The sequence below is a fragment of the Charadrius vociferus genome, unplaced genomic scaffold, assembly GCF_000708025.1.
Source record: "Charadrius vociferus isolate BGI_N301 unplaced genomic scaffold, ASM70802v2 scaffold472, whole genome shotgun sequence".
Classification (NCBI taxonomy): domain Eukaryota; kingdom Metazoa; phylum Chordata; class Aves; order Charadriiformes; family Charadriidae; genus Charadrius; species Charadrius vociferus.
Window position 1 is genome coordinate 7679266 of NW_009647735.1, and position 14774 is coordinate 7694039.

Below are 14774 nucleotides of genomic sequence, written 5' to 3' on the forward strand. Positions count from 1 at the left end.
TTGTCCCATCGCCTGTTGCTTGGGAGCAGAGACCGACCCCCCCTCGCTACCCCCTCCTTTCAGGGAGCTGTAGAGAGCGAGAAGGTCTCCCCTCAGCCTCCTCTTCTCCAGGCTGAACACCCCCAGGGCCCTCAGCCGCTCCTCACCAGACGTGTGCTCCAGACCCCTCACAGCTCCGTTGCCCTTCTCTGGACACGCTCCGGCACCTCAATGTCTGTCTTGTTGTGAGGGGCCCAAAACTGAACACAGCACTCGCGGTGGGGCCTCCCCAGTGCCGAGTAGAGGGGGACGGTCACTGCCCCGGTCCTGCTGGCCACACTATGGCTGATACAGGCCAGGGTGCTGTTGGCCTTCTTGGCCATCTGGGCACACTGCTGGCTCATGTTCAGCTGGCTGTTGACCAACACTCCCAGGTCCGTTTCCACCAGGCAGTTTTCCAGCCACTCCCCCCCCCGCTCATTGCCCTCGGGCCATCAATCCAGCCTGTCCAGACACCCTCTGCAGAGCCATCCTATCCTCAAGCAGATCAACAGTCCCGCCCAACTTAGTGTCTTCTGCCAACTTACTGAGGGTGCACTTGATCCCTTCATCCAGGTTGTTGATAAAGACATTCAAGAGAACTGGCCCCAGTACTGAGCCTTGGGGAACACCGCTTGTGACTGGCCGCCAACTAGATTTAGCTCCATTCACCATCACTCTCTGGGCACGGCCTTCCAGCCTGTTTTTACCCAACAAAGAGTGTGCCCATCCAAGCCATGAGCAGCCGATTTCTCCAGGAGAGCGCTGTGGGAAACAGTGTCAAAGGCTTTGCTAAAGTACAGGTAAGCAAGATCCACAACCTTTCCCTCATCCACTAAGCGGGTCACCTTGTCATAGAAGAAGATCAGGTTTGTCAAGCAGGACCTGTCTTTCATGAACCCGTGCTGACTGGGCCTGATCACCTGATTGTCCTGCGTGTGCCATGTGGTGGCGCTCAAGATGATCTGCTCCATAACCTTCTCCGGCACCGAGGCCAGACTGACAGGCCAGTAATTCCCTACATCCTCCTGACAGCCCTTCTTGCAGGTGGGTGTCACATTTGCTAGCCTCCAGTCAACTGGGACATCCCCGGTTAACCAGGACTGCTGAGAAATGATGGCAAGTGAGCTTGGTGAGCGCTTCCACTAGCTTCCTCAGTACCCTGGGGTGGGTCCCGTCTGGCCCCATAGACTTGTTTGTGTCTAAGTGGTGTAGCAGGTCACTAACCGTTTCCCCTTGGATTATGGGGGCTTCATTCTGCTCCCCGTCCCTGTCTTCTGGCTCAGAGGGGCTGGGTACTCAGAGAACAACTGGTCTTACTACTAAAGACTGAAGCAAAGACGGCATTAAGTACCACAGCCTTTTTCCTCATCCTTTGTCACTATGTTCCCCCCATCCAACAGAGGATGGAGATTCTCCTTAGTCCTTCTTTTATTGCTAATATATTTACAGGAACATTTTTTATTGTCTTTTATGGCAGTAGCCAGATAAAGTTCTAGTTGAGCTTTGGCCCTTCTAATTTTCTCCCTGCATAACCTCACAATGTCTTTGTAGTCCTCCTGAGTGGCGTGTACCTTCTTCCAACGGTCATAAATTCTCTTTTTTACCCTGAGTTCCACCCAAAGCTCTCCATTTGGCCAGGCTGGTCTTCTTCCCACTGGCTCATCTTTCGGCACACGGAGACAGCCTGCTCCTGCGCCTTCAGGTTTTCCTTCTTGAAGAATGTCCAGCCTTCCTGGACTCCTTTGCCCTTCAGGACAGCCTCCCAAGGGCCTCTGTCAACCAGTCTCTTAAACAGGGATTGCTTTGTGGGCTTAGACCTTGAAGGTCTCCAAAGCAGGAGAGGGTGACCCCACATCTGGGTGGGCTGAAGCACATGGTGGATCTGGAGGGACATTGCTTGACCCAGTCCTACATTGCTGCCTCATAAATCACTTCCCTTCTATTCATACTCTTCTGTTTCCAGCTTTTCCTCTTTTTCTTTCTTGACTCCTGCCTTTGTAGATGCTTTTGGCTTTCGGCTGTCCACATTTAGCTCCCTAATTTTCAGTTCTTCTGTCCTAAGTTCCTTTAGGTAGCAGCTCTCTTTCTGGGCAGTACAGCTGGATATCAGACTGGGGCACGCTGCTTCGTCATCAAAGTACAGGGACTCCGGCGCTTCCAATTAATAATGCTAATGAGATTTGTTAATTTTTAATAGATTACATGAGCGCGTTTTGCTAAACACGTTTTTGTGGCTCCGCTCTGCAAGTACAGTTCAGAAACTCTTTCACTTGCTGCCAAAGGGAAAATGATTAATGCAATTGCAGACGCCAGATTCTCTTCGGGGCAAATCTAGAGCACACCGAGGAGCAAAGAGGAATTTAATGAGCATGTTTTCGAAGTAAACATGGGCCCAGGTCATAAATGATAGCCCTTCCTCACCACCAGCCTCTGGCCGAGGTGGGGTGGAGGAGTAGTCGCTTGAATTGGGGTGATGGTGCAGCCCGTCTGCCCATACCATGTGGTGTGTTGGTTTTTTGGGGGTGTTTTGTTGCTTTTCCCCGCTGAAGGCTTGAGGACGTCCATGGACAAGACTTCTGTGGTAGTGCTGGAGGTTGGGGAGCCAGGGTGTGCATACTGGCTGCCCCACAGAGCTCATGACCAATTGCCCCATGTACCCCGAGCAGCACCTTGGCGTGAGCCAGAGCTTCCTCACCTCTCTATGCTGGATGACTTGGTTCCCCCAAATCAACCTGGTTGCCACCCTCCAAATTATTTCAGTCCTGGGAGATCTTCTCCCGAATCGGTGCTGGTTTTGCGGTGGTGCCTGTGGTTTTCAGGTCTCTGGCGAACACCCGCTGCAGGCTGCAGGCCATGAGCGGCACACTGGCAGCCGGGATGCATCAAAGAGGCGAGCGGGGGTAAAAGTCTTGGTTTGCAAATCAGCAATCCCAAACCCAATTCCCCTGGGTTTCTGCCCAGGAAGTCGGTTTTACCTCTGGCTGCTGAGCCATGCCGGGCTCCCTCGGCCGCATTGCCGGTGGCAGCAGGATGGTGTTGAGCTGGATTTTTTTCTTCTTTTTTTTTTTTCGGTTTTTTTTTTTTTTTTTTTTTTTTTCCCCAGATCCTTTTCCCAGTTCCCCTCCTGCAGGGATGGGATGACATAAAGGCTGACTACATTTTGTGTACATTTTAACAGTGCCAGACTGGGCCATTTGAGAGACCTTACCTTTTTCCCCAAATCCGTCTTGCCAAGAGCCGCACCTCCTAAATTGCTGCGGAGGAGGTGGAAAAGCAGAGGCACAAGACCATGCACATGCTGCGCATCCATCTCGGTGATCTCGCAACCGTGCCAACACAAGCATCGTGGCCAGCCCCGGCTCAGCGCTTTAATTACGCGCCGGCGCGGCCGCACCTATGGCTGGGCTGTTGCAGCTCGTTGTGCAAGAAGACAACTGGCAAACCTGTTGGTGCTCCAGGATTTTAGTGGTAATAAGCCAGAGGGCAAAACCTCCCTGGTGAGATGAAACCATGCCTGGCTAGGTGTTTGGAAGAGTTTAAGGTGTTTTGGAGAAGCAGAGGGTTTGGGGATCCTGGCTCTCTCCGCGCAGTGGTGGATGTGTGTGCCGTGAGACTCCGTGGATGGGCTCAGATGCTGTCTTTGTGGAGGCAGAGTTATGTTTGTAGTTTGAGCTGTTTGCACGAGAAAGCCAGGTAGCTGGAGACTGAGGTGAGCAGAGCTTTTGGTGTTCCACCAGGAAGAGCTTGGGATGAAACCGGAGCATTCTCCTAGCTTTTGGGTGGAAACACTGGTGAGAGTGAAGTGGTTGGTGCCGTAGAGATGGAGCCAGTTGGCAGCCAGGGTTGGGTAGTCTGGTCTGTGGGATCACAGGCTCTTACGCTTCACCTTGTAATGAGTCAACAGCTCGGGCTTGACTCAAACATCTCTCCCTTTAAGAAATCTCATCTTGCTTTGGAGTCTGCTGCATCCGCTGGCAGTTTGTTCCTCACACAGATGAGGCTTGCTGCTTAAAAAAATTAAATAAAGCAGCGCACCCCAGAGATCGTTATTCTCGTTGGCGATGGTAGCATGTGCTTTCCTAGACAAATCCTGAAGGACATGCGCAGGCAGATGTTCACAACTGACCACGAGAGCTGCAGGAGCTTGCCAAGCTGCCCTACTTGTCTCTGACATTTCTACCCGATGTGTTTTGCGCTTTTATTGGAAACACACGGTCACGATCCGTTCCCTAGTCCCTTCGCACCACGCAGTTTCCGTCATTTGCAAACAAGGGCCATCACCACGTCCCCGCAAGCGCTTTGGCCCACTCGGCAGCCTCGTGCGGTGAACACGCTGCGTTGGGCGCGATGGTTTTGCCTGGGGGAAGGGGGGGTTCCCCTTCGCACCCATCGCCACTGCTATCAAGCTATCGCGTGACACTGCCAAGCGGTTTTCGTGCGTGGCCATCCATTCCCAGTCCGTTACTATATTAGGTCCATCGCTGGAGCCATCTGCCAGGGCAGGCGGGCAGCCCAGATGCGAGATGACATTCCCTGGCTCCGGGCTCTGGGCAGCGCGGGGGAACCGGGCACCGTCGTCCTCTTGGAGGTCATTTGCCAGAGTGGTGTTTGCTAACAGTCCTTTGCTTAAGACCGTGTTGTCCGTTTAGGGGTGAAAAGGGGAGTTTCGGTAGGCAGCGGGGGATTTGGCACGGGAATGCCTGCCGTAACGCTGCCTGCGTGCCGGGACTCATCCTCCCGGCTTCTTCTGCGCCAGCTGCCGTGGGACTTCTTATACCAACTCCAACCCCATCTCCTCCCGCTTCAGCCGTCTTCTGTAGCCATCTCCAGAGCTAGCGTGGTTCAGCAAGAAGAGCTTTTCAGTGATTCCCGCCCGATAATCTTGCGCAGAGTCCCTACGCCTGGTTCTCATCCCAATCCACGGGGGAAAATGCCGCCGCTTCATTTTTGCGGGTGCGGGAAGCGCGTTGTAGAGCCGGCGGCGGGCTTTTGTCACCCGCACCGCAAGACCACAGAAGATTTTGCCGTCCTGGGAGCGCAGCGCAGCAGTTAGAGGGGCTTTGCTTACAAAAGATGCTTCCGGAGGGACCGGCTTGTGTTCGGCTGGAGACCTTTCACTGGCTGTGGAAGTACTCTGGGAAACAGCACGGGATGCTCGGCTTGCATGCAGCAGGGGGGAAACCAAAAAACAAAAAGCAGAGCTAATGATTGACTATTATTTTAAGGGGATTATCTAATCCGCAGCCCAGAGGACAAGAGGGGCCAAAATGAGTGAAGATTGAGTACGTAATTAGCGCGGATTGTTGGTAATACCCTCTGGACTCTGCCTGATTATAAACAGAAACAGATTTTTCTAGTTTACCCCCCCAAAAAAGAAAGCCTTTGCAAGTGAACGGGCCGCTTTGTAGTAGAAACTGTTGGAAATGAAGTGGGAAATCAGAGGTGGGGCAGTGGAGACGTTTAATGCAGAAGATGGCCCGGGAGCGGGCAGGCAGAGGAGCAGGTTCTCTCGGGTTATTTTGCGGCGTAAAGGCGGAGTTTTTGGGTGGAACTGGCCAAAATGGCATCTGTGGGAGGTTAGTTTCTATCCCCGCACCCCCCGGGCCGTCCTGCAGCTCCATCCCTGGTGCTCCTTCTCTCCCGGCAGCTGTGGGAGCAGGAGGTGCAGGGATGTGGCAATGACCTGGGCTAATCAGGGATCCTAACGAAGGCTGGAAACCATAACGAAGGTCTCTCAGGAAGTACCTGCTCAGGAACTTTTGGATTTGATTTCTGGGTTTGAAATATGATGATGATTATTACATCTTTTTAACGTTGTTATTGCCTGGACCTGGTTATCAGCTGCCTCAGGTCTGTTAGAGGCTAATACTTTTTATTTTCCTTTCCTCCTATGTACCAAAGGTCAGTAGAAGTTAAGTGAAAGGGATTTGCAAGAGCTACGGGCCCATTATTAACACAAAATAAAAGATGCATGGCTAAATCCATCAAGCCTAAAAATACAATCGGGCACAAATAAGCCCAGAGAAGGAAACAATGGAGGGAACAGCGACAACAAACGGCACGCCCAAGCGCTAAACTTCTGAAGCAGTTAAACAAGGCTAGGAAAATAGCTCTCAAATCACTGATGACAAGAGGGTTTCTGTTCCCTTCTCTTTCATTTGTCCAAAGAGGATGAGTGGGAGAAGCGCCGTTCCCATTTGGGTGAAACGCTGTGATGTGAAAAATGACCCTTCCTCAAGTTCAGGTGAAATCCCAGGATTTGAAAATTTGCCGTGTAAAAGAATATGTCTGAAATGATCATTTTGGTACAGTTTGGCTGAACGTATCCAACGCGATTCAGCTGCCGCAGTGCGAACCGCGCGGGAACTCGTGTCTCATCAATTACAACACCGCAGAATGAGACTTTAAACGGGAACATCAAAACCCTTTGCGCTGTTACGGACCTTGCCGAAACACTCTCTTTGTTTCAAATTTCTTTTCTAGACCAAAGGCAAGAGTAGTTGCCCAGTTCCTGTGGATTTTCTTAGTTTCGCTAGGATGTCCAGTAAGAGAATGTTCTACCCCAAAAGCTCTGCCCACCAGCTGCAGATCGCTGCCCTGGAAGCACGCGGGTGCCTGATGGTACTGTGACCCTGATGGGGCATCTTTTAGGCTTTAGGAGTCTTTGGAATGTGTGGAAACACCTTCCAAAATGCGCCAGGGCAGGTCATCCTTGCCCTGACAGGACGTTCTACCAGTTGAGGAGTCTCGTGTAAGACAACCAACTGTGAAATAATCTGCTGTGATTTCTATTAACATCAAATCCCTTCACTTATCCCGCAGAAAATAAGCTTGGGAAAATTAGATGGTGCAGCCGGGCTGCTCCCAAAGTGAGCATCCCTTGTGCCAGAGGGACTTTCTGTTTCTGTGCTGGGAAGGCAGCACGGGACGGGCAGATGTGGCCTCCGGGCGCATCCCTTTCAGGGTGGCACCTTTTCCTGCTCTGCCCAGGGCTCTGCAGCTCCGGGGGATGGCAGCGCGTCTCTACTATTAAGAAGAAAAGCAGGAAAGCTGTGGAGAAGAGGAATCCCAGTATCTGTGGGTATCTCCTGGAGAAGTCAGAGTTTGCCAGGTGGATTTTGCTTCCACCTGGCCCTTTGTGCCAGTGGTTATCTGCTGCCTTTCAGCCGTTTCTGACCCTCTGTGGTGGCCTGGGCTGACTCACTTGTCACGCTGACATCGTGATGCTTTTGTTTTGCAGCGTTTGGGAATTTTTGATTAAGAAATACTGCCTGTTTGCCTTGGCAGTGGCGCTCGTTGGATTGATGCGGCGTTTTTTAGCTGGAGTGTTTATTCAGCCTCTTGGATTCTTTCTCAGGGGTGGGGTGGGATGATCCAAACCCGTCAGTATGCTGGTGATCCACCAGGGCTTGTGAAAGGCTCGAGCCAGGGTCTCTCGTGATGGAAACCACCAGCTTCCCCCACTTCCAAAAGCCAGGCTCTGGGGATGAGACAAGACATGCTTAACTGATTCCCATCCATGTGGCAAACCTGGAGCCCAGAAGGAGAGGGCAGCAGGGCGAGAAGGGGAGCGAGGAGCCCGTTGCCTTGAGTCAAGCGTGGGTGCACCCTCTCGGTCCAGATGCTCGGCAGGTACAAACGCCCCGGGTGGATCTGGCTGATGGCATCTTAAAACACCTTAGGCTTTTTGTTCTTGGCCCTGACAATTGCCGATTTCTTGCCTTTCCATATTGTCTATTTGGGCTTTTTTTATTCCTCCCCATCCCAGGGAGACAAGCGCGACTGTGACTTACTGCTTAGCAGGTCCCTTGCAGGCAGTGATGGGTCATCACAAGCTCTTCCCTCGTTAAGGTCACGCTCCTCTGCCAGGATTATCCAAACTTTTATCCCAGGCGTTTTCTTGGGTTGGAGCTCCCATGTGCTTCGTCTCAAAGTCCCCAAGTTGCGACACCAGCGTGCCCGGGGTGCGTGATCCATTCGCATTCCTCCCTCTCAGGCGCTTTGATGAGGTGGACAGGGGATGGGATGGATGTGTTGAAAGTGCTGGAAGGAGCATATTTTGCACACACAGTAATGTAGAGCTCCTCAGGTCCTCTGACCAGGAGGTATTTGGTGAGCAAGACCTTGTGCTGCCTCCGGGTTCGGGGCCGGGGGGGACTATTTGTGCTCGCCTGGATTTCCTCACCCCTGCACGCATCCTTGTGGTGTCTGGCGAGCAGACGCAACTTGCATTGCTAAAATCGCCCTCTGAAGCTTGAAGCTCGGCTGATTTCCTTTGGGGGTAGCTCTCCAGCGAGCTGGATCCCCTTATCTCTTTCGTTTTCTTACTGGGGCACCTTATAGTTGTGATTTTTTTGGTCTTTCTAAGCACAAGGTTTGCTGTAGGGTACTGGGAGGGGGTGGGTGCAGGACTGACAAGATGTTTGCTAAGCTCTTCTGGTCCATCCACCCCTCCTGAGATGCCTTCAACCGCAGTCGGACCCAGCTGTCCCCTGCTGCAGGCACGGGGTGCCCCGGGGACCCCGGTGCTGGTGGGGGCTGGAGGTGCCATGCATTGGGATGCCGACACACACGCACCGCCTGTTATTAACCACCTCTCTCCCTCTGCTTTCAGAGCTGGCGTACGACCTGGATGGGGATGATGCCTCTGTGAACAAGCAGCTTCTGAACCAGCAAAGCAAAGACGGCGCCGCCGTGCCCAGCAGCGACCCCGGGAGCGCCGCCCCCCGCCCCGGCCCTGCCGCTGCCGTCGCACTGGTCCTGCCGCTGCTGCTGGGCCACCAGCCGTGAGCGGCGCCGGTGGCATCGCTCCGTGTCTCTCCATGCCTTTTTTTAACGAGGAAGACGTTCGGAACCTCTCCTGAAATATATGCACATTTCCAAAGACGGGGCAAACGACTTGAGTCGGTTTTATAAAAGAATATGGTATCTTCACACACGCAAAAAAAACCCTCACTAAAAAAGCGTTTGTTCACGGTAAACTAGTAAATACATAACAGTGCTTTTTAGAGATAATCCTGTTTCATTTAAGAAGGTTGATATTAAATTGCGTTCCTCGCAGTTTTTGAAGATTGAGGTCTCCATCGCTGTTAAGTTGAAGACCGTATTTCATCTTGAGTTGTTCGAATGTGCATGGGGTACAGAACACCTACGATTTATGGAATACTCTCAGCAAACGTCAGCCCCCTGGTCCTAGTTGACTTAATACAGATTTTGTCTGTAGTTCACGCAGTTTTTGTACTTACTCCAAATTCGAGTCTCACCCCTAGGAATCTGGCCAGGCACATAATACAGAGGGGGGGTGAATACGGGAGAGAGAAGGTCGGACATAAGGCAGGAGGAAAGATGCTACGGAAGAGGAGTTGTCGTGTGCTGGGATTGTCGTGGAGACGTGTTCCCGTGGGCACGAAGCACACTTACACTGGGGCAAGTTGGAGGTGATTTTGCTGTTCGCCTCCCAGCCAGGTCCTGTAAAGCCCTTCAGCGCAAGTGGCCGGTCCCCTCCAGCATCCCTGTGGCCCGTGCGATGCCCTGGGTTTATTCTTCAGAAGCGAAACACCTCCTTTCCCACGGGAAATCTGCAAGCACAGCTCCAGCCAAAGGACAGACTGGGTGGATGTACGCGCCGCCCTTTACGGGGATGAATAACGGGCGTTCAACGCATTGTGCTACGAGGGAGGAAAAGAAAAGGATTTGCAGGAGCCTGAGGCAGATGAAACTCTTACTCACGTGTTTCTTTGCATGTTGCTTTACTTACGCTATCTCTAAAATAAAGGTGGGTTGCTCTATAAACGGTGCGCTGGAAGTAGCCTCCCCTGTGCGCCCGGCGATGCTCTGCCTTGTTCCTGGAGTGGGCGGCCTGGAAGGGCCATCGCTGCCCGGCTCGGGGGCACCACGGAAAGGCGGCGCTTCGGGTGGTTAAACGGATGGGCTGGAGCCCGGGAGTGTTTGGTTTGGTTCTTGGCCAAAATGGTTACATATTTCTGTTTAAGACGCTGCCTTTACTGGAGTGATTCTATCCGCCGTATCTTAAGCTGCAGTGTGCGCGCCTACGCGTGCGCGCACACACTCAACACGCATGCTTTAAATATTTGTGTGCCTCAGACCTTTTTCAAAGCGGCTTAACGTTTGGGAGAGAGTAGATAAGTCCGAACCGGGCACTCGGGTGGTTTGGAGAGTGGAAACTTCTCCCGGTCTCAGCGGCGGGGTTGATGTGGCTGATGCTGGTTGGAGGCGGTGGGACCGCGGGAAGTGCTTCGGGAGCGGTGGCAGAGGGAGGGCTGGCTGCTCTCCCCGCTCCTCTGCCCACCGCTGCTGACGGAGGGCGGCGGGTCTGGGCCAAGCCCTGGCACAACCCTCTGGTTGATGGCCGGAGAGCTCTCCTCTGGGTTTCACACCCCGTGTGTCCCATCCGTGCCGGGCTGAGCGCTGGGGTTGTTTGGGCAGCGCTGGTGCCATGCAGTATTCCTGTAAGTGCTGATTTTTTTTTACATCCGTGCCCGTGCGATGCATATTTGTATATGTGTGTTTGTATTTTACATGTTTGCAAACCAAACCGCGGTCCTCTCCGTCTCTCGGGATCGCCGCTCGCCGGGGAGCCCTCGGGTCAAAGGGATCACGGTACACGGGGGGTGACGTGGGGCAGAGCCGTCGGCGTTGCCGGCAGAGGCATTTCTTGACCCTCCTGCTACTTGGCTCTCGCGTTGGCCCAGCTCTCCCCGTCATCCCCACTCTCCACGCCGCAGCTGGCTGTGCCCGTGAGCCTCTGCTCCACCAAAGGGAATATTTTATTAGCGCCGCTTGAAATCCCATCGCTTCTTCCCTTCTGATCATTTCCTTTCATCCCCCGGCAGCGCTGGGGGTGGGAGCGGGCGGCGGGCTTTGTTCGGAGACGATGCGCTGCTTCTGCCGTGCCAGGTATCCCTGCTACCAGCGCGGGGACGTTCTCTCCTCTAATATTGTGTCGGAAATATTCTGCGTGCTCCTTCCTCAGACAGGCAGCGGGATGGGATGGTGACACCGGCTCTTCTGCGGTGCGAGTCCAGCGTGGTTTTTTCCCCCCTCTTTCGGGAGAGGCGGCGGGCTGTGCCTTGCTGTGTGTCTCACAGAGCCCAGCGGCTCTCCCACGCTGCGTCTCCGCAGTGCCACACTGATGCTTCGTGGCAGAGGACCCCTCTGTGGCACACGGGGCCCTCTTTCCCGTAGCACGCACACGCTGCTGAGCAAACCTATGCTTGCTGGGGACTGTGCTATGGTAAGAGATGGCAAAATCCAGCCTTTGAGCCCACTACCTGCCAGGTTGATAAAACAGCGCATTATAATTTGAAAAAAAAGAGCTGTTGAATTTTCCCCTGTGCCGTGTTTGTGCGCATGTTTTAAGAGGGGTTTTGCAAGGAGTGTTTTGCCCACCGAGCTGAAGTAAAGCTCACGTTCGGTTTTGGGCAGTGTTCCGTTCCCGCGTCCTGAGAAAGAAGGAATAATTGTTCCCTGGTTGTTTCTCCGCACCTCCTCTGCTCACTGTGACCTGCGTTGGCACGGGATGGGACACCTCCATCGGGAGATGGGCACTGTCACCTCCCCTCTGCGTGTGTACCTGGAGCTCCACGCCTTCTCCCAGGGCTTGCAGGTTTAACCGCTACTACACAGTGAAGATATATATTTCGATTTTTCTTTATTATTATTAGTGCGTGTATAGATATTAGTGTATATATATGTGTATATATACATATATATGTGTATATATTAATATATATATCAGCAATGAGTATATGTATCATATATAGAATAACAGAGGAGGTGCGGGGCTTGAGCTAAGGGTAGGTGCCGGGGCAGCGTCTCGGCTGTGCTCACAGCACCTCGATAACGCGGCGATGTGGCTCCAGCACCGGCGGTGGCCGTGTCCGGCCAGCGAGGCACGGGGCCAGAGTAAATCTCTGTCTGGTTTTCTGCCAGCGGGAAAAGCAGCCGAACGGAGGAGTGTATGTCACAGAGGTGCTTCGGGGGGATGGGGATTAGAAAAAAAGCCAAACCACTTTTCTAGCTAATTTCGAGCCCTGCGGTGAAACCCAGAGCTGTTGCGCACTCTGATCGGTGAGTCTCCCCCTGCAGAGCCGTGGGCTCCGCGGGGCAGGGGGCTGCCCTCCATCTGCCACCGCCGTGTCCCGACGGTGCCTCGCGGGCTCAGTGCTTTGTGCCGGTGGCGGCTAAAGACCCGGCGACCTTGGGGCAGGTTTCCCGTCTCAGGTGGTTGAGCCCTTACCTCCCTGCCAGTTAACTTGAACGCTTTCGGGCCGGTTTTGCAGCTCTCGTTCAACTCCGGTGGCAGCAGCGGGGTGGCCGGGAACCTGCTGCCACCACAGACATCCCGCGAGCAGCATCGCCCCCGCACACAAAGGCAGCGCATCTCCCAGTGGGTCTGCAAGCAGCCTTGGAAAGGTGGCGCAGGCGGTACCTTTCCCCGTGTCGGAGGGCGGTGATGAGATGCAAACATGTGCTTAGCATGTGGAATGTATTTCTGCGCTAACCATGCATCAAATTATAATTTAAAACCAAAATATTTTTCTTGGATGGGAAGTCCCAGTTCATTAATCAATTGACTAATAGTTTAGTGCTGGAATGGTATAATCTAACGCACTTAGCAGCTGCTCGAAACAGCTGGTGCTTACGGCTCATGCTGTTTTGGGAAGTGAAATCTAAAGTGTCTCAGTTTTGTTTTTCAGGGAGTTTTTCAGAATTGCTCGTTCATCTCCATGAGCAAAGCCCCCCAGCGCGCTGGAGCGGGGACCCAGCGGCAATGTGGGGCTGGACCCACCGGGGCTTCCAACCTGAACAAAGCCCCACTCGCTCGGAGGATGCGGAGAGCACCGGCCGTGTCCGCGAAGGTGGCAGCCGGACACGGGGGTGTTCCTGCGGGTTTGTATAAGGGGGACGTAGTGTGTCATCCCGTGCTGTCAGGGGTTTTGATTTGCCTTTGAGTCAAAACCGGTGCCACCTGCCCTGTTTTCTCAGCAGCTGCTGGTGCATGGTGAGACCTTCGCAGCCGTGTTGGAGGCGGTGGCGGGGGGACAGTCCGGGGGTGGAAGAGGCGAGGGGAACAGGGGAACGAGCGGGCTGCTGGTGGGGACCAGACGTGGGAATTTGCATAAGTCTCTAAAGTAAAACACAGGAAACCACACAAAGACCTCGAAATGCTCGAAACGGAGCCACGTGTGCTGGTGAGATGCCTCCTTCCAACTTTGGAGCACGTAGCTCGGTGGTGGGACCGGCCGTGGCCAAGTCCACTGTCTCTCCAGCTCACCTAACCTAAAGCATCTCAGAAATATGGTGTGGTTCCCAAAACGCTTGGATGCCTCGGTGGGAATTTCCCTGACCTTTCCAGCAGCACCGCAGCTTAATGATTGACAAACGCTGCTAAAGCTTTACCAGCTCACGAGCCAGATGCCCCAGAAGCAGGTGCCCGTTCCCAGAAACCCAGGGATTTTTCGGTGCGAGCTCCACAGCTGGGGGTGACTCGGCCGGACATCAGCCAGTTTGCAAATCCTCCTCGTGCATTATTTGGTGCTTTAGGAAGGAGCCAGGTATGGAGGTGTTGAGGGGATAAAATCCACAGCCGGGGGGGAACGAGGTGAAGCCATCACGGCGGAGGATGCTCGCTGGTTCCTCAGCATGGGAATTTGGGTTTTCTAATAGGGACCTGGTGAAACTCTCCATGTGAAGACCAGGGGTGGGTTTTGTTCGGCTCCAGCCTGCGGCTCGCTCGTGGGAGACCTCAATAAGAAGTAAAAGTGGGGAAAAAAAAACACCCAACAAACAACCCAAACCCACAAACAACCCCCTAAATAAGCTTGTCAAAATGTTACTGAAGGACATTCCCGGGAGATGAGGTAACTGAAATTTTGATACAGGCAGATGAAGCGACCCTGGCATGTTTATACAGTCAGCAAATTTACTGCCTTCCAAAAAAAACCCAACAAAACAAAACCAAAAAACCAACCCAGAAAAGCAGTCAGAATTAATCAAACATAGTTTATTTTGTCAAACATTGTATCCTTTTGAAAATAAACATCTTGGTGTTGTTTTGCTGGAGAGCATGCTAGGATCTGAAGTGCACATCCGTGCCTCTGGGCGGCAAAGCGCCCTATCCCACAGCCCGTCCCGACAGCTGACGCTGTTCCTGCAAAATCCGTGGCGCCCGGCTCCCGGCGAGGCTCCCCCGTGAAGCCAGTGCCAGCCCTGCGGCCTGAAAGGTTTGGAGGACAAAAGAAAAAAAACCCCAACCACCAAACCCGTGCTCGGTGCTGTGGGGTTTTTCCTCCTGGGCCCCGTGCGGTGGGGTGGTACCCAAGGGCGCTTCATGGGGAAGGAAGGGCCCCATTAAGGGACTGTTTGGGGTTATTTCGGGTGCTCCTCGGTGGCCGCAGGGATGCAGAAGGCTTCTCCCGAATGCTCCAGCACATTCCCAGTGATTGCCTGTATCAGGAACAGTGTGGAACAGTGTGGCCAGCAGGACCGGGGCAGTGACCATCCCCCTGTTCTCGGCACTGGTGGGGCCCCACCGCGAGTGCTGTGTTCAGTTTTGGGCCCCTCACGACAAGACAGACATTGAGGTGCCGGAGCGTGTCCAGAGAAGGGCAACGGAGCTGTGAGGGGTCTGGAGCACACGTCTGGTGAGGAGCGGCTGAGGGCCCTGGGGGTGTTCAGCCTGGAGAAGAGGAGGCTGAGGGGAGACCTTCTCGCTCTCTGCAGCTCCCTGA

At 53.6% G+C, this 14774-nt stretch overlaps 1 protein-coding gene across 1 annotated transcript in view; it reads left to right on the plus strand.

Annotated features, from left to right (window-relative positions):
* Positions 1 to 8811, plus strand: part of GPC3 (glypican 3) — a 166339-nt gene extending 157528 nt beyond the window's left edge. The window contains exon 7 of the mRNA XM_009881795.1: positions 8636 to 8811. Within this exon, the coding sequence (XP_009880097.1) occupies positions 8636 to 8811 (176 nt within the window). The remainder of the gene's footprint in view (positions 1 to 8635) is intronic.
* Positions 8812 to 14774: the final 5963 nt, after the last annotated feature.